Here is a 27,856-nt window from a genome sequence, read left to right on the forward strand (position 1 = left end):
AAACATAACTACAAGTTAAAGAATACGAAGTATCACGCTGTCAAAATAACATCTAGACAAACAGCCGCTTCAATCTTGTTTATTTCAAAACCATTCCTCATCAGGAGAAAAGTAAAGTTACAACTACCCACAGCGCTGTCATGTCTAAAGCAAATCTGAAGTCACGTTTATCAGCGTTAAATTGTATCATATTTGAAAACAAAATCTCTGTTGTGACAAAGAGCTGCTTATAAAACAGAAAACCTCCACCCAACCACTACAGATTAAACACAACCACAACAAGTGAAAGGGATAGATACAGCGGTAGTGGTAGATGCACATAGCCCGTTACTGACCCGTGTCATTTCACCAAAATGTATTTAGGGTTTCTACATTCCAAATGAAAATCGGCACATAAAACTTGTGCTACATCCCCCAATGGCTCCCCATTTCCTTTATAGTGCAGTATTCTTTGACAACACTATCTAGGGAATAGGGGGCCATTGGGGACTCATGAAGAGAATTCAAACACAATAATTATTATTCAATAACACATCAAATGAGGGTCTGGAATACACACACCAACAAAGAAAGTCTTAAAAAGAAGCTGATGTAACTGCGCTGCCATCGTCGTGATAGTGCATCACTCTATGCCAATTCACAGAACAACAACAAACACCCCCCAATTCTTATGCCAATCTCTAGAGTTTGAGAGAGGGACAAGACAACAGCCAATACAAAAACTAATGTGCTGGAAGCAGTTTTAGACTAAAACGGGTTCTAAACAGTGTGAAAAAGTAAGACTGACTTGGGCTTTCTGAACAAAAAAAAACAAGGGCCAGCTTCAGTTTGCAGACCCAGATTAAACCTAGTCCTGGACTGAAAAACACCTAATTTAGCATGCTTTTTCATAAATCTTCTTAGATTTCCTTCCTCAACCTGCACAATCATGTTTCAATTCACTAGTCCGGACCCAGATTAATCGAGGTCTTGAAAATCTCCATAAAAAGGCCTTTTACTCTTAATCATCATCTCCCCCCTGTTGGTTTGTAGCCTGGGTAAAGGTCGGGTTGTGTCCTTGCCAGTGGCAAGAAGCGGAAAGATAGCACAAACCGACTGGTGCCCAGGCTAGCTGGTTTGATGTTTAGATGTTGGACTGGTCCAGGTTAACTTTGGAAGGGAGGGGTCCAGCCTCCTCCTCCTGCCCAGAGGTGGTGATGATGACCAGAGAGGATGCTGGGTAAGGGGTCAGCAGTTTCTGGTCCTTGGCGTACTCCATGTCTCCATAGATACTCAGTTTCTACAAAGACAAAAGACGTAAAAGTTTGATTTTCAATATTGATAGGGAGATTTTAGTTCTGTCTTGATTGCTATCGTGTGTTAATAAACCACTGTTAAGTACCCTTTCACTAAAACCAGTCAGTTGAACCAACAGGACCCTGAACAGCGTCTACCCTCAAGCCATAAGACTGATAAATACACTGCTCAAAAAAATAAAGGGAACACTAAAATAACACATCCTAGATCTGAATGAAATATTCTTATTAAATACTTTTTTCTTCACATAGTTGAATGTGCTGAACAAAAAATCACGCAAAAATTATCAATGGAAATCAAATGTATCAACCCATGGAGGTCTGGATTTGGGGTCACACTCAAAATTAAAGTGGAAAACCACACTACAGGCTGATCCAACTTTGATGTAATGTCCTTAAAACATAAAGGGAACCTCTTGTGGCTGGAGTGTGTCAGCAGTTCCTGCAAGAGGAAGGCATTGATGCTATGGACTGGCCCGCCCATTCCCCAGACCTGAATCCAATTGAGCACATCTGGGACATCACGTCTCGCTCCATCCACCAACGCCACGTTGCACCACAGACTGTCCAGGAGTTGGCGGATGCTTTAGTCCAGGTCTGGGAGGAGATCCCTCAGGAGACCATCCGCCACCTCATCAGGAGCATGCCCAGGCGTTGTAGGGAGGTCATACAGGCACGTGGAGGCCACACACACTACTGAGCCTCATTTTGACTTGTTTTAAGGACATTACATCAAAGTTGGATCAGCCTGTAGTGTGGTTTTCCACTTTAATAATGTATTGCATTAGGAGGAACCCAGGGCCAACCGCACCAGCATATGGTCTCACAAGGGGTCTGAGGATCTCATCTCGGTACCTAATGGCAGTCAGGCTACCTCTGGAGGCCCCCCAAAGAAATGCCACCCCACACCATGACTGACCCACGGCCAAACCGGTCATGCTGGAGGATGTTGTAGGCAGCAGAACGTTCTCCACGGCGTCTCCAGACTCTGTCACGTCTGTCACATGTGCTCAGTGTGAACCTGCTTTCATCTGTGAAGAGCACAGGGCGCCAGTGGCAAATTTGCCAATCTTGGTGTTCTCTGGCAAATGCCAAACGTCCTGCACGGTGTTGGGCTGTAAGCATAACCCCCACCTGTGGACGTCGGGCCCTCATGCCACCCTCATGGAGTCTGTTTCTGACCGTTTGAGCAGACACATGCACAATTGTTGCCTGCTGGAGGTCATTTTGCAGGGCTCTGGCAGTGCTCCTCCTTGCACAAAGGCGGAGGTAGCGGTCCTGCTGCTGGATTGTTGCCCTCCTACAGCCTCCTCCACGTCTCCTGATGTACTGGCCTGTCTCCTGGTAGCGCCTCCATGCTCTGGACACTACGCTGACAGACACAGCAAACCTTCTTGCCACAGCTCACATTGATGTGCCATCCTGGATGAGCTGCACTACCTGAGCCACTTGTGTGGGTTGTAGACTCCGTCTCATGCTACCACTAGAGTGAAAGCACCGCCAGCATTCAAAAGTGACCAAAACATCAGCCAGGAAGCATAGGAACTGAGAAGTGATCTGTGGTCACCACCTGCAGAACCACTCCTTTATTGGGGGGTGTCTTGCTAATTGCCTATAATTTCCACCTGTTGTCTATTCCATTTGCACAACAGCATGTGAAATGTATTGTCAATCAGTGTTGCTTCCTAAGTGGACAGTTTGACTTGGAGTTACATTGTGTTGTTTAAGTGTTCCCTTTATTTTTTTGAGCAGTGTAGTTAACCAAGTAGCTACCTGGACTAAGGCTATTGCGGTGACTATATTACCCGCCACACTGGCGGTCACGAGTCATGGAGGCAGTCGAATGCCATGTGACCGTGTAGTCAAGGTAACTAGGCTTCTTCCAAGCTCCGATGCTGCTGATGGTCCTTAGTAACCTACCAAACTGGCTAACCGCCTGGTACTCAGCACTCTATTGTCCCTCTAATCACTCTGACATCATTGCAAATATAATCCAACACTGCATGAGAGCCCATGAGCTATGCAATTGTGAGAAAACAAAGTTGATGCCCTCTTAAAGAGAGGATCCCATCAGCTTTCCATAGGCTAGGCCCACTATTATGATCAACTTTCCTAATATTTAGCAAGACAAAGGAGATGATCGTGGACTACAGGAAAAGGTGGACCGAACACGCCTCCAACCACATCGACCGGGCTGTAGTGGAGTCGGTCGAGAGTTTCAAGTTCCTTGGTGTCCACATCACCAACAAACTATCATCGTCCAAACACACCAAGAAAGTCACGAAGAGTGCACGACAACGCCCGCCTCCCGCACCCCCAGAAGACTGGAAAGATTTGACATGGGTCCCCAGATCCTCAAAAAGTTATATAGCTGCACCATCGAGAGCATCCTGACCCGACCGCAAGACACTACAGAGGGCAATGCGTAAAGCTCAGTACATCACTGGGGCCAAGCTTCCTGTCATCCAGAACCCATATACTATATTGTCAAAGACTCCAGTCACCCAAGTCAGACTGTTCTCTCTGCTACCGCACGGCAAGCGGTACCAGAGCACCAAGTCTAGATCCAAAAGGCTCCTTAACAGCTTCTACCCCCCCAAGCCATAAGACTGCTGAACAATTAATCAAATGGCATCGCAAACTATTTACGTCGACCCCCCCCCCCCCCCACTTTGTTTTTACACTGCTGCTACTCGCCATTTATTATCTATGCATAGTCACTTTACCCCCTACCTACATGTACACATTACCTTAACTAACCTGTACCCCCTGTATATACATACCCCCATTGTTATCTTATTGTGTTACTTTTTTTCCCAACTTTATTTTATTAAATATTTTCTTAAACCTGCATTGTTGGTTAAAGGGCTTGTAACTAAGCATTTCACTGTAACGTCGACAACTGTGGTATTCGGCGCATGTGACAAATACAATTTGATGAATCACATTGCGTCGCTTTACAACAGCAGTATTATAGCCTACCTAGATGGCATGAAAATAAACCCCTGCAGAAGTGTCTTCCGTTCGCTATTTAAGTGTATTTTCTCCAGCGTCTGTTTCCCGAGACAGGTGAAGGAAAACGGTCCAGGCTAAATCAAAACTTAATTTTACATACAGTATATTATTTAGTATTTATAAAAAGACAAGATTAAAATCAAGAAGTCTGATATGGGTGACAATATTAGTCTATCACTTGTGAATGACGCCCAGCTTCTGTGCAGTAAAGGCAAGAAACAGTGCATGCCTTTTTTTGGGGGGGGGGGGGGACTTTTTCCAAAATCATAGTCGCACACCTCATGTAGCCTAGCCAAGGCTTATCTATGTTGTGATACGGTTTGTATCACAACTAAAGTGGCCAAATAACTTTACAACCGGTGTAGAGCCTAACTGGCAAACATAGGCAGCGCGTTAGTGAAGACAACTTTCACCCCAATAATAAAGCATTATTACATGAATGACAGCAGGATAACACGGTTCTCAAATGCTAATTGATTGCATTTTGTAACATTCGCGATAATAGCCTACTGTGACATTGCTGCGCTTATAATGTGAAGAAACTAATAGTTGATCAACATTTTGCGTCCGCCTCGCTGCTTCAATCATTATTATTTATTTTTAAAATGCTAGTGGTTGTATTCATTTGGGATCTATCGCATCCCACAACTGTTTGGAATATTTATTTATCGCACAGAAGGACAAGTTGACCAACAGAATAGGTACAGGCTGCAGTGTCGGGGGGGATAGGAGACGGGTACAGACTGCAGTGTCGGGGAGGATAGGAGACGGGTAGACTGCAGTGTCGGGGGGGGATAGGAGACGGGTACAGGCTGCAGTGTCGGGGAGGATAGGAGACGGGTACAGGGGGGGTTGGAAATTGATCTGGGGGGGGGGGGGGGGGGGGTAGGAGATTGATATAGGGGGGGTAGGAGATTGATATAGGGGGGTAGGAGATTGATATAGGGGGGGTAGGAGATTGATATAGGGGGGTAGGAGATTGATATAAGGGGGGTAGGAGATTGATATAGGGGGGGTAGGAGATTGATATAGGGGGGTAGGAGATTGATATAGTGGGATAGGAGATTGATATAGGGGGGTAGGAGATTGATATAGGGGGGTAGGAGATTGATATAGGGGGGGTAGGAGATTGATATAGGGGGGTAGGAGATTGATATAGTGGGATAGGAGATTGATATAGGGGGGGTAGGAGATTGATAGGGGGGGTAGGAGATTGATATAGGGGGGTAGGAGATTGATATAGGGGGGGGATAGGAGATTGATATAGGGGGGTAGGAGATTGATATAGGGGGGGGGTAGGAGATTGATATAGGGGGGTAGGAGATTGATATAGGGGGGGGATAGGAGATTGATATAGGGGGGGGGATAGGAGATTGATATAGGGGGGGGATAGGAGATTGATATAGGGGGGGGGGATAGGAGATTGATATAGGGGGGGGATAGGAGATTGATATATTGGGGGGGATAGGAGATTGATATAGGGGGGGGGATAGGAGATTGATATAGGGGGGGGGGGATAGGAGATTGATATAGGGGGAGGATAGGAGAGGCTGTAGACAGTACTCCTAAGATCTTCAATATGTGACCTGGAATTCGATAAGGACGCACACAGTTACGTCCCTGATGTGTCCGTCTTCACTCGTAGCCTACTTCAGAGCCGAGATGCCTGTGAGAAGGACCTCGATCACGTGACGGACATTGGCGAATAAAAATTGAGATATCCGAGAGAGAGCCACGCGAGTGAGAGGTGCTTCGGAGAATGGCGATTGGCAGAGGGGAGAAGGGAATTAGAATTATTAAATTCAACCCAAGCTGCCTTCAGCTTGACGGTGAAGGTTAAATTCCGACCCACGCCCTTCTGGCTCAAACAACTCAATCCCCCGATTGACTAGATTTAGTAACACATTTCAAATACGGTCAGTCCAGGGATATTTTACCCCGACGAATGGTGCTCGTTTGATCAAAGCTGAATCAATGTCTGCAAGATCACAACCATCTCAGTATTCCACCAAACAGAACCAAATAGCATAGCGCTACTGTAAGACAAAAACACCAGCACATTCAATCGGGAATGATAATTATTCAACATCTGCATAGTAACCATTTGACGTCAGTCAGTTTCATGGGGATATGCCTTTAGATCTGGTTTAATTATAGTGTTTAAAGTAGCCTACATTGTTGTTTGGAATGACGTTGCCTAAAGTGAGTGAATTTTATAGCAGATGGTGTTAACTGTAGCATATCCTACCTATGTATTTGAGTTATAGGATACACCGTGTCAGTTTGTCACTTCCACTAGGTTTGAATAATAACATGTTCAACTACTTAAGAAATTGGCTCGAATCTAGGTTGCGCCTTTCAAAATTGAGAGAAAATTAACGAATGATAAAAAATATATATAAATAATAACTTCCCTTATTGACATCTGAAACACCAAACCCTGGCGTGATCTGCTTGACAAGCATTCCTGGAAGTCTTGCTATGTTGCGCCCCTGGGTTTAGAAACTATGGTACGGTAGGTACTGCATTGTGTAGCCTACAAAACACCTCTGCCAGCTGCCCCCCTGTGGCGATTCTAAATATTCAATCAAATCCTCCTGTGACAAATTAAGATCTGTACCCAGGTTAAGTGGGATTCGTGGGACCAGTGTCGTTGCTAGATCGTCCCTTTATTTCTTTTTTTTGCATTTCTGCAAAGATTTATGGGATTTTAGAATATTCCTTCATTTTTGACCTAGAGGGAAGAGTTACCTCAGCTGGGACATATTGGTCAACAGCGGTCGCCACAGTAGCACAGCAGATCCAGATGAGAACCAGAATAGACAGGATCAGAGTGGTGGTCAGGATCCAGCCTGGGAGCCAGGGGTTCCTGGAGAGAGAGGGATGTCAGATACACATCCATGAGTCATTCAAATCAGGAGCTCAGTGTTTTTCCATAAACAATTCCTTCTTGACATCTTAATCTTCAGTATATAAACCATGGACTCTATTTTAGCACCCTGAACTTTTGCCTCCTGCTTCCTCAGCTGTATTGCCTGATTAACCTACCCATCTAAACCTAATAGTTTGTGTACAAGGCGTGTCCTTCTGTCACTGACCTGGAGAGACAGCTGAAGAGGTTGTAGTTGTCCTCGTTGATGCTGCGGTCCACATACATGTCCCTGTCCCTCTCCTGGACAAAACTACGCTGGTAGTCCTTGTAGACCGGGCTACCAAGGCCAGGATCTGGAGCCGGAGAGACGGACATGTTTCCTTATCGATTGTGTTTTTTTTTGTGTGCATTACACAGTAAACATCGTGATTGTGTAACAGTTCATACGTAAATACTAAATGCACACAAAGCATTTAGTTTGTTTTTCCAGTTTGTCAATTTGATAAATATATATATTTTTTAATCAAATTTTAAAATCAGCAGAGTACACATATTTTGCAAATGTTATCGCAGGTGTAGTGAAATGCTTATGTTTCTAGCACCAACCGGGCAGCATACCTAACAATACACACAAATCCCCAAAATTAAGAAATATCAGAACAAGCCATGTCAGTCCAGAACACCACATGGCAAAAAGTATGTGGACACCTGCTCTGTCAAACACCTCATTGCAGAATCATGTGCATTAATATGGATTTGCCCCCCACCGCTGCTATAACAGCATCCACTCTTCTGGGAAGGTTTTCCACTAGATGTTGGAATATTGCTGCATATATACACCCCTTCAAATTAGTGGATTCGGCTACTTCAGCCACACCCGTTGTTGACAGGTGTATAAAATCGAGCACACCGCCATGCAATCTCCATAGACAAACATTGGCCTTACTGACTAGCTCAGTGACATTCAATGTGGTACCGTCTTGGGTTGCCACCTTTCCAACAAGTCAGTTTGTTCAATTTCTGCCCTGCAAGAGCTGTCCCCGGTCAACTGTAAGTGCTGTTATTGTGACATGGAAACGTCTAGGAGCAACAACGGCTCAGTCCCAAAGTGGTAGGCCACACAAGCTCACAGAACGGGAACGCCAAGTGCTGAAGCCAAGTGCTAAAAATTGTCTGTCCTCAGTTGCAACACTCACTACCGAATTCCAAACTGCCTCTGGCAGCACAATAACTGTTCGTCGGGAGTTTCATGGGTTTCCATGGCCGAACAGCTGCACACAAGCCTAAGATCGCCATGCGCAATGCCAAGCTTCGGCTGGAGTGGTGCCATTGGACACGCATTCTCTGGAGTGATGAATCACGCTTCACCATCTGGCAGTCCAACAGACAAATATGGGTTTGGCGGATGCCAGGAGAACGTTACCTGCTCCAATGCATACTGCCAACATTAAAAGTTTGGTGGAGGAGGAATAATGGTCTTGGGCTGTTTTTCATGGTTTTGGCCCCTTAGTTCCAGTGAAGGAAAATCTTAACACTACAGCATACAATGACATTCTAATCTAGACCATTCTGTGCTTCCATCTTTGTGGCAACAGTTTGGGGAAGGCCCTTTCCTGTTTCAGCATGACAATACCCCCATGCACAAAGCGAGGTCCATACAGAAATGGTTTATCGAGATCAGTGTGGAAGAACTTGACTGGCCTGCACAGAGCCCTGACCTCAACCCCATCGAACACCTTTGGGATTAATTGGATTGCCGACTGTGAGCCAGGCCTAATCACCCAACAGTCCCTGACCTCACTAAAGCTTGTGGCTGAATGGAAGCAGGTCCCCGCAGCAATGTTCCAACCTCTAGTGGAAAACCTACCCAGAAGAGTGGAGGCTGTTATAGCAGAAAAGGTGGGACCAACTCCATATTAATGCCCATGATTCTGGGATGAGATGTTCAACAAGTAGGCGTCCACCTAATTCGTTCATGATATAGATAATGATGTGTATATACAGTATATTAATATAAAATAGGTGTGTACAGTAGTAGCTATATAGGATGAACCTTGACTAGAATACAGTATATACATATGAAGTGGGTAAAACAGTATGTAAACATTATTGAAGTGACTTGTGTCCAATGACTATGTACATGTACACGGAGTGTACAACACATTAGGAACACCTGCTCTTTTCATAACATAGACTGACTTAGGTGAAAGCTACGATCCCTTATTGATGTCACTTGTTTCCTGTGTGTATCAAGAATGGTCCACCACACAAAGGACATCCAACAAACTTGATTCAACTGCGGGAAGCATTGGAATCAACATGGGCCAGCATAGACGCTTTCGACACCTTATATAGTGTCCATGCACCGATGAATTGAGGCTGTTCTTAAGGGAGTTCAACTATTAGGAAGGTGTCCTAATGGTTTTGTACACCCAGGGCTTATGTACATAGGGCAGCAGTCTCTAGGGTTCAGGGTAGAGTAGCGGATGGTAGCCGGCTAGTAACTGTGAATATGATAAAGAGGACTTACATCTCTTCTGTGGTTCTCCCCTGACATCGTCTTTCTGGAGCTCAAACTCAGGAATAAACTGGATCTGTGGTTCAGTCTGTCAAAAAACAAAATGACATACTCAAGTTACCCAACAATTACTTTGATAAAAGGTCAATTGTTTGGTAACTTATGTTTATGACTTGCCTAGTTAAATAAAGGTTAAATACAAAATAAAAAAAATAAAAAAATAAGTTCCGTTAGTCAATTAGTGGCAATGTGCAACAGGAAGTGAAAAACAATCCTAAAGGAGTGCCAGTTTGGATGAATAGGGATGAAGTCACTCCACACACACACACAAAAAAAAAAAAACACTACCTGGAAGATGACCAGCTTCCCGTCGTCAGCCTGGAGGTAGAAGGTCCAAGAGGAGGAGATTAAGCTGTGGGCCTGACTCATGACATCATCCCAGAACCCTCTCACCAGAGTCAAAGGGTACAGCAGGTGGATACGGGGCATCATGGCCAGCAACTGGAGGATGACAGTATTATGGGGTCAAGGGTCAAACACACATCCCTTGTTCATGGGGTCAGGTAGGAATCACATATCTGGGACCAGGAAATGTTTGTGCTTTTTTTTGGACAAATGTTATGGTCAATGGTGCAAGACTTGGCTATATAACACAAACAGATCTGGGACCAGGCTCCTCACTCACACTTGGTTAACAACATTTCTATTCCAATAGGTTGTCTCCAGTTTATTTTCCTGCATATCACCCAGTTCACCAACAATATTTCTGTTGTCAATATCAGTCTTCAACAAAACAATGGCAGTCACTTGAGTTTGTTTGAGGGAGCGGTGTAGAACACTACCTGCTCTTGTCTTTGTTCAGCAAACGGTAGCTGACTCTGGCAGCCCAGGTTACAGGCATACTGCTCCTCTGACTGGCTGTACGCTTCATGACAAGCTGGGGAGAATCAGGAAGTTAAAAAAATAAAATAAAACGGGTTACAGACAGATCAGATAACACTTGTCTCGTGGAACCAGAAGACTGTCTAAATGGTGTAATTTTAACTAATTTGAGTGAAGAACTGTATAGGTGGTTTTCTATAATTTAGTCAGACATTGCAAGGACACATGATTGGGTATATCATGACGAATTCAAATCGATTGAGGCTGTTCTGGGGGTAAAAAGCAATTCAATTGTAGGAAAGGTGTTCCTAACGTTTGGTATACTCAATGTACGTTGTAACTTGTCACTATGTTGTTTTCTGAATCAAAATGGGGTAGTGGGCGTGGCCAATGGCACTGTCCTCTTGGCCCAGACACATTTTGGGGGGGGGGGCAGAGAGAGAATTTTATAGTTTTAAAGCTAATTTCCTGCCATTCTAAACATTTTGTTATGGCTTATGCCGTGTTTAGGCTATCTGAGTAACTAAGATGATAACAAAATCAATGTGGGCCCCCATGCCATGCCATTTAAAAAAAAAAAGGTTTAGATTCTTCGACAAGGACACCCTGATTATTATTGTATTGATGACATTACGAACACTGATTCTGTAGCAGCTAGAAAAGTCACTGTCTTTTGGTTTGACTTCGTACAAGCCTCTCAAGCTGATGTTTAGGGGACATTTGGTACTTTCTGATTAGAATATAAAGGGCCTGTTTCCAAGAGGCCCGTTAGACATTTTATTTGCCTCTGCCTTCTTTCTCCCTCCTTGAAATCTTGTAATAAAGCTTTTGGTTCAACTGTAAACTGCCTTTACAATAGTGTTATCTGTTTTCTGCACATGAGTCTATATACGTAGTACTGGTCATGTTGCTAGCTATCTGTTTTGAAGACATTGCATGAGAATCTTACTGGAGTCACACTCGACTTTAGTTTGGTTCAGATCCTCGCTGTCGCCCACGAACTGGCAAATGGAGAACAGGCGACAACCTCTCTGGCAGGCGTACAGTTCCTCCTCCTACAAACACAAACGAACACAGTCATGGACAAGACTGAACCAGTATCTTTGTGTTCTCTCTCTCTAACGCTCAGAAAGCTCCGATTCAAACTCCCATTTACCAGCTCCGCAAGAGTTACGTCAAAAGTACGTTCATTTCGCTGAGCAACTACTGTAATCTACATTTTAAACGTTACTCCCGTCACGGTCGCTACGTACTTCTAAAAAATGTCGTACTAAAAATGTAACGTTAAGATACAAACAAACGAGGGGGGAAAAAAGCCCACTCGGCACCTCCAATCTGAATCACTCATTACAGCCATGCACAGGACAGAAGTCTACAACAGCCCAATACACTGTAGGTGCCACAGAGTCCTTTTTCGGTTGCTGAATGACAGTTTAGCTTATCCAGCTTTTTTGGGGGTTAGTAGACTTGCTTAGCTAGCAAAACGGCTAACGTTACTAGCTAGCTTGCAGCAACTCACCCGAGGATATGTGTGCAAACTGTAAGTCATTTGACATGTCTTATGGCAAGACGCAGTATTTCCCAAAACTCCATCAAAAACATCGGCAGTTGCCGAGGTGTATGCGAGCACGAAGCACAGACTCACAAACACACGAAAGGACTTCAATGCCCTCATTTTAGCCTGCTGCGAAAAATCCCAACAAACAACAAGCGAGTGCTCCTTCTTCTTCCTCGTTCGTGGAAATCTCGCGAGAATAAAACCATGATTCGGGATGTTTAGGTCGTGGATGTTACAACTAGTCCCTAGCGGCGCAGATTTCAAAGAGAAAATAAAAGTCCACCAATCTTCTTGAAGCGTTTTTTTTTTATTTTTACACCATACGGGGATATTACTAGAAAACACTCTGAATTTGGAGCTATTTACGCATTGTCAATGCCACTGAAATCGATCTACCGGTAGGTAGTACGTGAACTCGCGCCGCTTAGTTAAGACGCTTGTCAACCGAACAAAAAACTCGCTTTCTTCGCAGGAGAACAAGTATTTGGAAGAGTTGTTTTCCCTGTTCGTTTACGAACTATTCATAATGATTACAAATAAAATACTATATCGATGATCGATCCCCCCCCCATCCATAAATAAATCCAAGACACCTTGGAAAATGGACAAATTCGTGGTGCGTCTACCAAACGGGGAAGTACCCAAGGAAACGAAGGGTAAAGAAAAGGTGTATCGACAAGCAACTATTGAGTCTCTACGCGTAAGTGTTTGTTACCAACCGCTTCTCAAGTCAAACATGATATGATATTGTGCACTTAGGCCTGCCTAATAAGCATGCGTGCATAACACATATATGATCTGTCTTCCTTTCCTACCAGAGAGTGGTGGTGATTGAAGACATTGAAAGGTACAAGTCCATGCTGGAACTGCCTGGCCAGACCAAGGAGAATCTGCTACTAGCCCTGGCAGAGCTCAACAAGAAGATGCCGTCCAAGGAGGTGCTCAAGTCAACCAGAATAGGTAAGGCAAAAGTCCAACAACCCTGTTGCCATTTGGGACGCTTCACTTGAGGTAATCACACAAACTGGAAGGAGAGTCATTCCTTAGTTGTCTTTTAGCACACTGTCTGTGAACTTGGATCATGGCATTGCTTCCCTCCCCTCCCCATTCACTTCATCTATCAAAACAGTCTAGTAGTGTATTCATTCATTTCCTCAAAACCTACACCTGTTAAAAGTTTGTCTTCTATGTTCAGTTCATCTCATTCTGGTACACAAATACGACCAAACACAGTCAACACACACACACTCACAGATAACTCCGCTCGTCTCTTTCCCTCTTAGGCCACACTGTTAACAAGATGCGTAAGCATCACCCCGACCCTGAGGTGAGTTCCCTAGCGGCTGAAGTGTACACTGTATGGAGGCGCTTCATTGAAGAGCATTCCAACAAGCCCTCCATAGAAGTACGCTGTGACAAGCAGACTGAGGGACTGAGGAACAACGGCAGGAGAATGTTGTCTGAAGCTCTGGAAGTGGAGGTGAGGGGGCTTTTACTGTGTGTTGGGATTGTCAATACACCAATCTCTCTCTTTCTCTCACTGTCTCGTTGTCTCTCTTCCTTTCTGTCTCTTTGTCTCTCTTCCTTTCTCTGTCTCGCTCTCTCTGCCTGTGTCTCTTGCTCTATCCCTTGGTCTCTCCCTCTGTCTCGGTGTCTCATGCTCTGTCTTTGGGAGAACACATACACAGAACACATACTCACAGAACACAAATTTCTGTTGGACATTCTAGAACATTGGACAATATAGTAATCTCCCTCTCATTATATGTGATCTATTAGACAGACAGTGGTCTGGTGGAGAACATAGAGAGAGAGGTGTTCCACCAGAGTTCTCGGCTGGTCAGCGGCTCCTACAGGCGAACTATCAGGAAGCTGGTCTTCGCCCTCAAACACCAGCCAGAGGTCAGGGGTCAAGTCAAGGAGAGTAAGATCCCAGTAAACCAGCTGGTGTCCACCCACAAGAAGTAAATGCACTCTGTTCAGAACCTTCTCTGTGGAAAAAATATATTAAAGGGTTCTTTGTGGGTGAAAGGGTTCCACCTAGAACTATATATATATATATACACACACACACACACACACACACACACACACACACACACACACACTGTACCGGTCGAATGTTTGGACACACCTACACATTTCAGGGTTTTTATTTATATTGTAGAATAATAGTGGAGACATCAAAACTATGAAATAACACATGAAATCATGTAACAAAAAAAGTGTTAAACAAATCAAAATAATATATTTTGATTCTTCAAAGTAGCCAACCTTTGCCTTGATGGCAGCTTTGTACACTCTTGGCATTCTCTCAACCAGCTTCATGAGGAATGCTTTTCCAACAGTCTTGAAGAAGTTCCCACATATGCTGAGCACTAGTTGGCTGCTTTTCCTTCACTCTGCGGTCCAACTCATTTTGGGATGGCAGGTAGCCTAGTGGTTAGAGCGTTGGGCCAGTAACCGAAAGGTTGCTAGGTCGAATCCCCGAGCTGACAAGGTAAAAATCTGTCATTCTGCCCCTTAACAAAGCCCATGTTGCCCCTGTTCCTAGGCCGTCATTGTAAATAATAATTTGTTCTTAACTGACCTGCCTAGTTAAATAAAGGTAAAAAAACAAATGCCAAAACCGTCTCAATTGGGTTGAGAAGTGATTGTGATTGTGAAGGCCAGGTCATCTGATGCATCACTCTCCTTCTTGGTCAAATAGCCCTTACACAGCCTGGAGGTCTGTTGGGTCCTGTTGAAAAACAAATTAAAGTCCCACTAAGCGCAAACCAGATGGGAGGGCGTATCTCTACAGAATGCTGTGGTAGCCATGCTGGATAAGAATTCTGAATAAATTACTGACCAGCAAAGCATCACACCTCCTCCTCCATGCTTCACGGTGCGAACCACGCATGCGGAGATCATCCGTTCATCTACTCTGCGTCTCACAAAAACATGGCGGTTGAAACCAAAAATCTCAAGTTTGGATTTATCAGACCAAAGGACAGATTTCCACCGGTCTAATGGCTATTGCTCGTGTTTCTTGGCCGACGCAAGTCTCTTCTTATTGGTTTCCTTTAGTAGTGGTTTCTTTGCAGCAATTCGACCACGAAGGCCTGATTCACACACTCTCCGCTGAACAGTTGATGTTGAGATGTGTCTGTTACTTGAACTCTGTGAAGCATTTATTTGGGCTGCAATCTGAGGTGCAGTTAACTCTGATGAACATATCCTCTGCAGCAGAGATACATCTGGGTCTTCCTTTCCTGTTCCTCATGAGAGCCAGTTTCATCATAGTGCTTGATGGTTTTTGCGACTGCACTTGAAGAAACTTTCAAAGTTCTTGACATTTTTCGTCTTGACTGACCTTCATGTCTTAAAGTAATTAATTTCTGTAGTTTCTCTTTGCTTATTTGCCATAATATGGACTTGTCCCTATTTGGTAAAAGACCATCTTCTGTATACCACCCCTACCTTGTCTCAAACACATTAAGGAAAGAAATTCCACAAATCAACTTTTAACAAGGCACACCTGTTATTTGAAATGCATTCCAGGTGCTGGTTGAGAATGAAGCTGGTTGAGAGAATGCCAAGAGTGTGCAAAGCTGTCACCAAGGCAAAGGGTGGCTACTTTGAAGAATCTTATATTTAACACCTTTTTTGGTTACTACATGATTCAATGTGTTATTTCATGCTTTTGAAGTCTTCAATATTATTCTACAATGTAGAAAATAGTAAAAAATTAAGAATAACCTTTGAATGAGTAGTGTCCAAACGTTTCACTGGTACTGTATGTGTATATATATATATATATATATATATATATATATATATATATATATATATATATATAGCTGGCCACTTAGCCCCGAACACCTGTCTGGAAACCTGGGACATTCTGGCAAATACTGGACTGGTGCCTTTTTATAAAATGGTGAAAGACAGTTGGAGCACACGGTTATTAATCGTATGAATTAGGCCTACCTCTTTTAATTGAGCTGTTTTGTATTCATCTTAGATTTTATATATTGAAGTAAATCAAATGTTGATCTCTGCCTGTGTTTTTATTGAATGTCGTTATGAATGCCAAGAGCGGCGACAATATTAAATAATTGTTTTGGTACAATTGAAATGAGCAATATAGACATTTTATTAGAAAAATATATCTGTCAGTTTTCATTATAAACCTCAACGTGTCCTGGCTCACAGACTGCGTCGCCCACCTCTGCCCTCTTCTCTCTCCTCGTACCCCCATCTCTACTAAAGCAGTACCAGCCAGATTACAGCGATCACCATCAGTACAACAGCCAGCACACAGATGCTAATAAACACTATATCACTGGGGTCGTGAGGCTCTGGGTCTGCCTCCTTCCCTCCCCCTCCCCCAGACCCCTCTGCTTGGCGTCGGGCCAGCTCGTTCATCCTCTGGCGCTCCTCGGCCGAGACGATGTGAATGGTGGCCATCTTGCGCTGGGCGTCGCACTGTACCTCGTACTCCTGGATGCTCCTCCCCTTCCCGTCGGAGAAGTCGATGTAGAGCGTGTTCACCAGCATGGTGATGTTACGCCGTGGCTGGTCAGGGGTTAGAGGTTAAGGGTTATACAGATGGACAACAAACAGACAACATATGCTTGTGACCGTGTGGGATCAAATCCCGGTCCCACTGCTATTTTGTCACATCCTCTAGTATCCTTAATTCCCTTACACACTGTCCTGTTGCTTCAATAAAATTGACAAATTAAGAAGAAAAATTTTAACCGCTATAAACTGACGTCATCATCATCATGCGTCTCTACCCACTAGGCACAGATGACAATTCAACGTCTATTCCACGTTGGCTCAATGCAATTGAATTAAAATGGAAACAATTTGAATCAACCAGTGGGTATTTAGTTACCTGGCCTGCAGTGCCACATTTTTCGAAACGTGCCAGTATCTTATAGGTGGTAGGTGTCAGCTGGGCGGGACATGAGCGGTCCCCCAGATAGATGCTCTCACGTTCCAGCCCAGGCAGTGACTGCTGGGAGATGTGGATGGTAAACTCTGTCCTCGTACAGCTGATGTTAACTGGTACCACTGGGATTGAGGTGGAGACGTAACACAAGCACGAACACACACACGTTTGTAATTGCATTTGTCTCTTGAATGATTTAAACAAGTATAAACTTGATAGTTTGGATAGCTTTCGGCCAGCCGTGCTTCAGTTCAGACACTCACCTCCAACATAGGAAGCAGAGAACCCTTTATAAGCATAATTCCTGTCTGTACTGAGGACCACCAGCATGTTGTTGCTCTTAGAAATCAAAGACCCGGGTTGTTCCGAGCCACACCATCGCCCTAGCAATGGGGCTGTCTCCCTGCTCCCATCATGCACTGCTACAGAGTCATAGTCACACTCGTCTGATAGGCTGTTCCTGTCCTCAAGCTCCATAGCGTTGAAGAACAGTTTGATGCGGTAGCCCCCGGCCAGGTTGATGGTCCAGTGACAGTTGATGTTGTTTGGGTAGATGTTAGGGTAGTGGGGGCTGGTGAAATTCGCACTTGGTACAGACAGCACCTGCTGGCATTCACCTGTCAGATGGACATACGAGGCAAAACAGGGTTGTCTTAAGTAGGTCACACAGTAGCCAAAATGTAACAAAAAATGTGTTGCTAGTACCTTCCTGTTTCAAAACATTTTCTCCCTACCGAATACAGTCCTGGTGTCAGTGAATGTGCAGTTTAATCCCTCCCCGTGGACCTCAGTATAGTACAGGACAGTTTAATCCCTCCCCGTGGACCTCAGTATAGTACAGGACAGTTTAATCCCGCCCCGTGGGCCTCAGTATAGTACAGGACAGTTTAATCCCTCCCCATGGACTTCAGTATAGTACAGGACAGTTTAATCCCTCCCCGTGGACCTCAGTATAGTACAGGACAGTTTAATCCCTCTCCGTGGACCTCAGTATAGTACAGGACAGTTTAATCCCTCCCCGTGGACCTCAGTATAGTACAGGACAGTTTAATCCCTCCCGGGGACCTCAGTATAGTACAGGACAGTTTAATCCCTCCCCGTGGACCTCAGTATAGTACAGGACAGCTTAATCCCTCCCCATGGACCTCAGTATAGTACAGGACAGTTTAATCCCTCTCCGTGGACCTCAGTATAGTACAGGACAGTTTAATCCCTCTCCGTGGACCTCAGTATAGTACAGGACAGTTTAATCCCTCTCCGTGGACCTCAGTATAGTACAGGACAGTTTAATCCCTCCCCGTGGACCTCAGTATAGTACAGGACAGTTTAATCCCTCCCCGTGGACCTCAGTATAGTACAGGACAGTTTAATCCCTCTCCGTGGACCTCAGTATAGTACAGGACAGTTTAATCCCTCCCCGTGGACCTCAGTATAGTACAGGACAGTTTAATCCCTCCCGTGGACCTCAGTATAGTACAGGACAGTTTAATCCCTCCCCGTGGACCTCAGTATAGTACAGGACAGTTTAATCCCTCCCCGTGGACCTCAGTATAGTACAGGACAGTTTAATCCCTCTCCGTGGACCTCAGTATAGTACAGGACAGTTTAATCCCTCTCCGTGGACCTCAGTATAGTACAGGACAGTTTAATCCCTCTCCGTGGACCTCAGTATAGTACAGGACAGTTTAATCCCTCCCCGTGGACCTCAGTATAGTACAGGACAGTTTAATCCCTCCCCGTGGACCTCAGTATAGTACAGGACAGTTTAATCCCTATCCGTGGACCTCGGTATAGTACAGGACAGTTTAATCCCTCTCCGTGGACCTCAGTATAGTACAGGACAGTTTAATCCCTCCCCGTGGACCTCAGTATAGTACAGGACAGTTTAATCCCTCCCCGTGGACCTCAGTATAGTACAGGACAGTTTAATCCCTCTCCGTGGACCTCAGTATAGTACAGGACAGTTTAATCCCTCCCCGTGGACCTCAGTATAGTACAGGACAGTTTAATCCCTCCCCGTGGACCTCGGTATAGTACAGGACAGTTTAATCCCTCCCCGTGGACCTCAGTATAGTACAGGACAGTTTAATCCCTCCCCGTGGACCTCAGTATAGTACAGGACAGTTTAATCCCTCTCCGTGGACCTCAGTATAGTACAGGACAGTTTAATCCCTCCCTGTGGACCTCAGTATAGTACAGGACAGTTTAATCCCTCTCCGTGGACCTCAGTATAGTACAGGACAGTTTAATCCCTCCCCGTGGACCTCAGTATAGTACAGGACAGCCATGAGGGAGTGATTTAGCCACGAGGGAGTGATTTAGCCACGAGGGAGTGATTTAGCCACGAGGGAGTGATTTAGCCACGAGGGAGTGATTTAGCCACGCGGGAGTGATTTTAGCCACGCGGGAGTGATTTTAGCCACGCGGGAGTGATTTTAGCCACGAGGGAGTGATTTTAGTCACGAGGGAGTGATTTTAGTCACGAGGGAGTGATTTTAGTCACGAGGGAGTGATTTTAGTCACGAGGGAGTGATTTTAGTCACGAGGGAGTGATTTTAGCCACGAGGGAGTGATTTTAGCCACGAGGGAGTGATTTAGTGATCTGTAAACCCGTAGTATACGACTTCCAGCTTCCTACCTACCTGAGTAGTAGTAAGCCTTGAACCCTCGTCCCCCGATGTTGAAGTCAGACTTGAACACCACCAGCAGCTGGTTGGAGGTAGTAACAATTTTAGGAGGTGTCTCCCCTCCACAGTAGTTCCCCAGGTGTCTGTGAGTGATGGTGGGGCCGTCGAAGAGAGCCACGAAGTCAAAGTTACAGCCCTCGTTGTTCTCCAGCTGGAGGGAATGAATTACATTTTCATTTTGTCATATTTATGACCCAGTCGGGATACTTAGAAACTTCCAGTATGTGCATCCCAATTGGCTCCTTATTCCCCATATAGTGCACGGGCTCTGGCCCAAAGTAGTGAACTATATAGATTAAATTGGGTACCATTTGGGATACATCGATTGTCTTTACATGTTAGAGAACGTACCTGGAAGTCGAGGAAGACCAGACTGACCACGCTGCGGTTGGATACATGGACCGTCCAGGAACAGTCGGCGTTGTTGCTGTACAGGGTATCTGGACTGTAGCCGGGGCTGGAGATGATGCCAGACAGACCGGTTAGGACCCCACCACACATGTCTGGTGGGAGAGAGAGAGAGAGAGACAGGGTGTGCAGGATTTTGTTCCAGCCCAGCTCTAAGTTAAAACACCTGATTCAACTACTCAAGACCTTGTCTTGTTCCTAGTTGTGGGTACTGTGAGGTTTGAGTGGCTGTACTCAGCAAAGCCATACATGCATATCAATGGCTTTGGTTATCCTGTGTGAGAAAGTAAAAGCTCACCTTTCCTGTAGCTCACAGAGAACCCTCTGTGAGTCACATGACGATCGGAGTGGAAAATGATCGACATCACATTCCAGGAGGAGGTGAACTGAGGAGGGGACATGACACCACAGAACGTCCCCAGTAGGTTCCCCTCATCCTCGGATACACCGTTATAGATCTTGATGTGGTCATAGGAGCAGGTGACGTGATACTCCAACTCAAAGTCGTGGAAGGTGAGCAGGACAGAGGACCCCTCGGCCACTACAATCAGCCACACACACTCCATGTTGTACGGGTACAGACCTGGGTAGTTGGGGCTGGAGATGTTGCCGGAAGAGGCAGAGAGGATCCCACCACATTTCACCCCTTGGTGAAATATAAGTTAGATGAGTAAAAGGTGTAGTTTATAGATTATATATTTTTTATATATAGTGTAGACTGAGGGTTTTGTAATTAGTTTACTGTTATGTATTAGTTTATAATTTACACATTAGTAACAGTTACTTACAACACACATATACAGTGCATTCAGAAAGTATTCAGACCCCTTGACTTTTTCCACATTGTTACGTTACAACCGTATTCTAAAATGGATTTAAATAATATTTTCCCCTCATCCATCTACACACAATACCCCATAATGACATCACAATACCCCATAATGACATCACAATACCCCATAATGACATCACAATACCCCATAATGACAAAAGAAAAACAGGTTTTTATACATTTTTCAAAATCTCAAAAAAAAAAAATCACATTTACATAAGTATTCAGACCCTTTACTCAGAACATTGTTGAAGCACCTTTGGCAGCGATTACAGCCTCAAGTCTTCTTGGGTATGACACTACAAGCTTCGAACACCTGTATTTGGGGAGTTTCTCCCATTCATCTCTGCTGATCCTCTCAAGCTCTGTCAGGTTGGATGGGGAGCGTTGCTGCACAGCTATTTTCAGGTCTCTCCAGAAATGTTCAAATCGGGTTCAAGTCCGGGCTCTGGCGGGGCCACTAAAGGACATTCAGAGATGTGTCCCAAAGGTTTTCATCAATGATCTCTCTGTACTTTGCTCTGTTCATCTTTGCCACAATCCTGACTGGTCTCCCAGTCCCTGTCGCTGAAAAATATCCCCACAGCATGATTCTGCCGCCACCATGCTTCACCGTAGGGATCATGCCAGGTTTCTTCTAGACTTGACGCTTGGCATTCAGGCTAAAGAGTTCAATCTTGGTTTCATCAGACCAGAGAATCTTGTTTCTCATGGTCTGAGCGTCTTTGGTTGCCTTTTGGCAAACTCCAAGCGGGCTGTCAAGCGCCATTTACTGAGGAGTGGCTTCTGTCTGGCCACTCTACCATAAAGGCCTGATTGGTGGAGTGCAGCAGAGATGGCTGTCCTTCTGGAAGGTTCTCCCATCTCCACAGAGGAACTATAGAGCTCTGTCACAGTGACCATCGTGTTCTTGGTCACCTCCCCGACTAAGGCCCTTCTCCCCCGAGGGAGACCTTCAATGCTGCATAAATGTTTTTGGTAACCTTCCCCAGATCTGTGCCTCGACACAACCCTGTCTCGGAGCTCTACAGACAATTCCTTTGACCTCATGGCTTGGTTTTTGCTCTGACATGCAATGTCAAATGTGGGACCTTATATAGACAGGTGTGTGCCTTTCCAAATCATGTCCAATCAATTGAATTTACCACAGGAGGACTCCAATCAAGTTGTAGAAACATCTCAAGGACGATCAATGGAAACAGGATGCATCTGAGATCAATTTCGAGTCTCATAGCAAAGGATCTGAATACTTATGTAAATAAGGTATTTCTGGTTTTAATTTGTAACACATTTGCAAAGATGTTTTTTTTTAAAAAAACATGTTTTTCGCTTTGTCATTATGGGGTATATTGTGTCGATTGCTGATATATATATATATATATATATATATATATATATATATATATATATATATATATATATATATATGTGTGTTTTTTTTTAAATCTATTTTCGAATAAGGCTGTAATGTAAAAAAAAAAAAGAATGTGAAAAAGTTAAGAGGTCTGAATACTTCCCGAAGGCTCTGTGAGCGTTGTAACTGAATTTGCTGAGGCAAATGTTATATATATATTAAATGGAAAAAGCTCACCTTTCTTAGAAACAGCCTTGCCGACAACCAACAGTAAATAAAAGAGTATATCCATCCTAAAAGTCATGTTGTTGTTGTCACACTTCAAATAGGATTACAAAGCCAATGACAATACAAATAAGTAGAAAAACAAGAGCAAAGTCCTGTCACCACAGCCCTGGGATGATGGCAGAGGTGGGAGAAACTGGAATAGGATCTTGGTGGAGGAACCCGATATGTTGGGTATATCGAGTGAACAAGTGGCAAAGGTGGCTTGTCAGGACTCTGTATGGAAAGATGGGATAAATTAGTAATGACGGTGACACACGCTCACACTGGACACCATGCAGCTGCCATGGAGTTTATAAAGGAGACAGCACCAGGATGGAGGACATCCCTCTGTCACAAAAACAAATGTGCTCATTTTGGCTAGGGAGAGATGGGGGTTCACTGAGGGGGAGGGAGAGATGGGGGTTCACTGAGGGGGAGGGAGGGATGAGGGTTCACTGAGGGGGAGGGAGAGATGGGGGTTCACTGAGGGGGAGGGAGGGATGAGGGTTCACTGAGGGGGAGGGAGAGATGGGGGTTCACTGAGGGGGAGGGAAAGATGGGGGTTCACTGAGGGGGAGGGATAGATGGGGGTTCACTGAGGGGGAGGGAAAGATGGGGGTTCACTGAGGGGGAGGGAGAGATGGGGGTTCACTGAGGGGGAGGGAGAGATGGGGGTTCACTGAGGGGGAGGGAGAGATGGGGGTTCACTGAGGGGGAGGGATAGATGGGGGTTCACTGAGGGGGAGGGAGAGATGGGGGTTCACTGAGGGGGGAGGGAGAGATGGGGGTTCACTGAGGGGGAACGAGGGAGAGAGAAAGAAGTGGGTGTTCACTGAGGGAGGGTGAGAGATGGATGTTCACTGAGGGAGGGAGAGAGAGGGAGATATATGGTGGTTATATATATATCTGTCCCAGATCTTGTTGGAGCGTTGATGAAGTTCATGGAGTATCTGGACAGTGGGAACACATTCACTTTCATTGTGTAGCCTTAAGCAGGGCTGGCCCTTCTCCTGGGGAGCTCTGTGTGTGCAGGTTTTGGTTCTAACCCTACTGTTGAGCAGGTCCTCATGAGCTAGGCCTGCTTGTGGTCAGTGTCAGGATATCTTTTTATTTACTTTATTTAACTAGGCAAGTCAAAAGGCCTCCTGTGGGGACGGGGGCTGGGAATAAAGATACTAATAAATTAAATACAAATATAGAACACATGACAACACAGCATGGTAGCAACACAACATGGTAGCAGCACAAAACAGGGTACAAAACATTATTGGTCACAGACAACAGCACAAAGGGCAAGAAGGTAGAGGACAACAATACATCACATGAAGCAGCCACAACTGTCAGTAAGAGGGATAAAGATAGAGAGACTGCACACAGTGCTTTGGTATCAGCATATCTTACTCATCTGCCTTCTAGTGCTTTAATGGCTGATCAATACTAAATTGCTGTGTTTTTTGCGACGTAGACCTCTGCTCGAGTAAAGTGAGAAAAAAAAGCAATGCAGCGCAATAGCGCCACCTAGGAGACCGTTTGTGGAATTGCTGACACATGCAGCAATTCCACAAACGGTCTGCTAGATGGCGCTGTTGCGCTTCATTGAGCGTCACCCTGAAAGTCAACTCCGGGAAACGTAAGGAGTCAAGCTGTTTGATGATTGGTTTGTGTCTGAGCCCTGAACTGAACTGAAATAAATAAGAACCAGATTAAAATCACTCATGTTTTCCTCAGTCACAACCGTTCCTGGAACCAAAATACATACAAGCCTCCGGTTTCCAAGAAAGTTGGATTACGATTTTGCAGACAGATTCAGAACATAATTTGCGTAATTTTCTGAAAGCGGAAGGCTTTGTATACTACAACCCGGAGGAAATGTGTTTCAGTGAGATATAAGTTGTTTAGAGCAATGAAATAACTCAATGACCGCTAAACACCAATTAACAGCCAAGCAGCCAAGTTTACAGTGGAAAGGTCCTTGTGAAATACCTCAGGCTGATAACATATAGAATTCTCAGTTGCCTGACAGGATGCTTAGAACACTTAAAAGCTGTTATGAATTCAGAAATATTAAAAGCACTAAATGGATTTTGGATATTTTCTTTAAATTCTCGTGTTGGACTTAGAGCGCACAGTTGAAACAAATGGTAGAGTGCCTCTCATCAGATTCCACGTGTTTTATTCTATCACAGCAGTAACAAGACGTGATTCAAGCGTCTCATAAACTGAACAGTTGATTCAGATAACTAGTGCCGGAGTAGGAAAAAGAACACAACCTTGGGGGGGGGGGGGCGAGGATGGGAGTTATGAAACCATACTAGTGTCACCAAGACACGTGTTAAATCTTATTTAAAATGTACGTTCAGATGTTGTGTGCCACCGTCTGAAAGGCTGCTACCACTTCTCTATGTATTGCCATTATTTAACCAGGTACGTCAGTGAAGTCGTTCTCTTGGACCATTCCAACCCTCTGAATCTCTCTGAGCTGCATATTCATTCAGATGTTGAATTGTGTGTCCGGTCTCCATCTGCAGGCTCCAACACAGCCATCCAGACCGCCGAAGGCTGCTCCATAGCTTTGTGTATTAGCGTTAATTAACCAAGTGGGTTGATCTTTTTCAACCCTACGCCCTGAAACTCTGTGTCTGCTTATTCATTCAGATGTTGTACTAAAGACTGAACCGTGTGTTCCCAACAAGAAGATCCTTGACAGTCAGTCTCTTTCTCAGTGGTATAACGTACTTTGGTAAAAAAAATACTTTTAAGTACTACTTAAGTCGTTTTATGTGCTATCTGTACTTAACTTTCTGACTATTTATATTTTGATTCGACTTTTACTCAACTACATTCCTAAATAAAATATTTCCTTTTTACTCCCATACAATTTCCCTGCGTACTTACTAAGCAGACTTAAAATAATACACTCTGATGTATATCTTTTTCTCAAGTATGACAATTGGGTACTTTTTCCACCACTGTACTCAAGTACATTTTAAAATCAGGCTACTTTTAGACTTTTACTCAAGTAGTATTTTACTGGGTGACTTTTACTTGAGTCATTTTCTATTAAGGCGTCTTTACTTTTACTCATGTATGACAATTGGGTACTTTTTCACATCACTGTCATTTCTTTCCTCCAGTTGTAAAAGCTGGGTCTCTAACTGTTCTCTCTCGCCCTCACGGACTACCGTGAATAAACATGCGCCATTGAGATCGTCCTTATACAACCATTCATTGCATAGAGGAGATGAGTTATCGCCATGGCCAATAGGTACACAATTAAATCCTCCCTCCTAAAGCAATAACAGTAGGCTGAGGTACATTAGAGAGAGAGAGAGAGAGAGAGAGAGAGAGGAATGCATTATACTGTGTGGGCTGTGTGATGAAGGATAAGGAGCCTCTTTGACTCTTGACCTTGCAGGATGTGGTTCTCTATAGGTGGCCATTTTGTTTTTGTTTTTGCTAGTTGCTACTGTTGCTGCTTGGTTGGCGTTTTGCATTGCAATGATGAGTCATGCTTTCTGAAGGCCACACAGCGGCTTAGTGGAAAGGCAAAATAACAACATGGGAGTTCAAAGACGAGACGGAAACTGATACAGCACAAATGGATGCGGGGGGAATGAGAAAGATGGCAATTATCTTTTGAACACAGACATTAGCCTAGCGTAGGAAGTCCCATAAAAATGAAATGCGGCATGACGTTTTTCCCCCACACACTGTCCGTCTAAGAAGAAGCCATTGGTGCTGTGCAGTGCGATAATCTTAGTTGTTCTTTCAGGTGAAATGTCACTGGAAAAACATGTCCGTCTGTATGATTGTCTATCTATTTAAAGGGAAATTCCACCTCAAAACTAATCTTTTGGAAAGTTTTTGGACCAATGAAACGAATACCAAAATATCGTTTTTGGGTAGAGTTTTCCTTTAAGCATTGGCAGCACTGATGTAATGAATGATACAGTGAGCGAGGTGACGCGACAGGCTCCAGTGTAAATCGTCTAGAACACATAACAGGAGGAGCGAGAGATGTAGAGGCCCCGACACAGACAGGTAAACATTACGCTACTGTTATAGCCCTCAGCAAAAAAAAACAACCACTTCATTAAGCTGTTTTACCACTCTCGGTGTCGGTGTGTATTATGGGTAGCCTGGATATTTGATGGTTTCTCTGTCCATGCATACAAAGACCTTGGAAATCCTTCTCGAGTATGATTTGTGGATTCAGATAAAGTATTTATAATATGTGTGCTGTGTGTGTGTGTGCTCCCCCGTGCCTGTGTGTGTGTGCTCCCCCGTGTGTGTGTGTGTGTGTGTGTGGGCACGTGCCCGTGCCTGTGTGTGTGTGTGTGTGTGTGTGTGCACGCACCCGTGCCTGTGTTTGTGTGTGTGTGTGTGTGCACGCACCCGTGCCTGTGTTTGTGTGTGTGTGTGTGTGTACGAAGACTTGTTTTAAGCTGTACTACTAGCCTTTACCATTTAACCACTGGTGTCCGAGTCGTAATGATGACCTCACCTAATCAGCAGATTGATCCGGCTATGATCTCACATGAATATTCACAAAACAAATTAAAAATACAGAATAGAATAATCAAAATAAAAGCCCTGGTAATTATGATAATATTCAAATCCGATGAGTCAAATCCTCTCAAGATGGTTGTGTCTGAAATAGCACCCTGTCCCCTATACAGTGCACAACTTTTGACTATGACCTATAGGGGTCAGGTCAAAAGCATTGTGCTATATTAGAGAACAGGGTGCCATTTCAGACACAGTATATGAAAAAAAAAAAAAAAAAAAATGGGAAACCTGCTGTCAGATAATTGATCTGAATGACTCTCCATATGATACAGTAGATATTCAGTAGAATATTCCTCACCAGATTTACAGCTGATGGAACTGGTCAGTTATCTGTGACCTTTTGGTGGAACGTTGGTTATTCGCCAGCTTGTGAATGTACATGGTTCTCCGCATGGGTGTGATATAGTCGGTGCCAATGTTAATAGTTACAGGAAGTCGCCATAGTCCTCCATATGTCTTAAGGCCTGTGAATCCTTTCCACGTGACCAAATTGTGTTCTGATTCTTCCTCTCCTCCAGGGCTCCCTCCAGGGCTCCCTCCAGGGCTCCCTCCCTACTCCCCACTGGGATAGCTACCCTCTACCCAACCACAAAAAAATCAATGCGATGACATTAAATCAACATGGAAAACGGATTGGATTTGCAAAAGGTAATCAAC

The 27,856-nt window shown here is 44.4% G+C and overlaps 3 protein-coding genes across 4 annotated transcripts; 1 reads left to right on the forward strand and 2 right to left on the reverse strand.

Annotated features, from left to right (window-relative positions):
* Positions 1-63: 63 nt before the first annotated feature.
* tmem59 (transmembrane protein 59) lies at positions 64-12,369 on the reverse strand. The gene is made up of 8 exons (XM_021614100.3): positions 12,102-12,369; positions 11,532-11,637; positions 10,543-10,637; positions 10,049-10,201; positions 9,713-9,788; positions 7,409-7,535; positions 7,062-7,179; positions 64-1,279 (listed from the first exon to the last, which is right to left on the reverse strand). The coding sequence occupies exons 1-8, from the start codon at positions 12,255-12,257 to the stop codon at positions 1,124-1,126; spliced, it is 987 nt and encodes a 328-aa protein (XP_021469775.2). The 5' UTR covers positions 12,258-12,369; the 3' UTR covers positions 64-1,123.
* Positions 12,345-27,856, forward strand: tceanc2 (transcription elongation factor A (SII) N-terminal and central domain containing 2). Of its 2 annotated transcripts, XM_090182890.1 has the most exons (5): positions 12,472-12,840; positions 12,959-13,100; positions 13,424-13,620; positions 13,920-14,104; positions 27,718-27,856. In XM_090182890.1, exons 1-5 carry the CDS (start codon positions 12,742-12,744, stop codon positions 27,806-27,808), a joined length of 714 nt encoding a protein of 237 aa, XP_090039016.1. In that variant the 5' UTR covers positions 12,472-12,741; the 3' UTR covers positions 27,809-27,856. The 2 variants fall into 2 exon arrangements, with proteins under 2 accessions (XP_021469776.3, XP_090039016.1); XM_021614101.3 differs by lacking the exon at positions 27,718-27,856 and having other exon boundaries at positions 12,345-12,840; positions 13,920-16,260.
* cdcp2 (CUB domain containing protein 2) lies at positions 16,255-22,667 on the reverse strand. The gene is made up of 7 exons (XM_021614304.3): positions 22,601-22,667; positions 20,476-20,823; positions 20,121-20,272; positions 19,725-19,920; positions 17,346-17,699; positions 17,026-17,204; positions 16,255-16,700 (listed from the first exon to the last, which is right to left on the reverse strand). The coding sequence occupies exons 1-7, from the start codon at positions 22,665-22,667 to the stop codon at positions 16,389-16,391; spliced, it is 1,608 nt and encodes a 535-aa protein (XP_021469979.3). The 3' UTR covers positions 16,255-16,388.

Source organism: Oncorhynchus mykiss, chromosome 8 (genome assembly GCF_057628025.1).
Source record: "Oncorhynchus mykiss isolate SJ-2025 chromosome 8, ASM5762802v1, whole genome shotgun sequence".
Taxonomy (NCBI): Eukaryota; Metazoa; Chordata; class Actinopteri; order Salmoniformes; family Salmonidae; genus Oncorhynchus; species Oncorhynchus mykiss.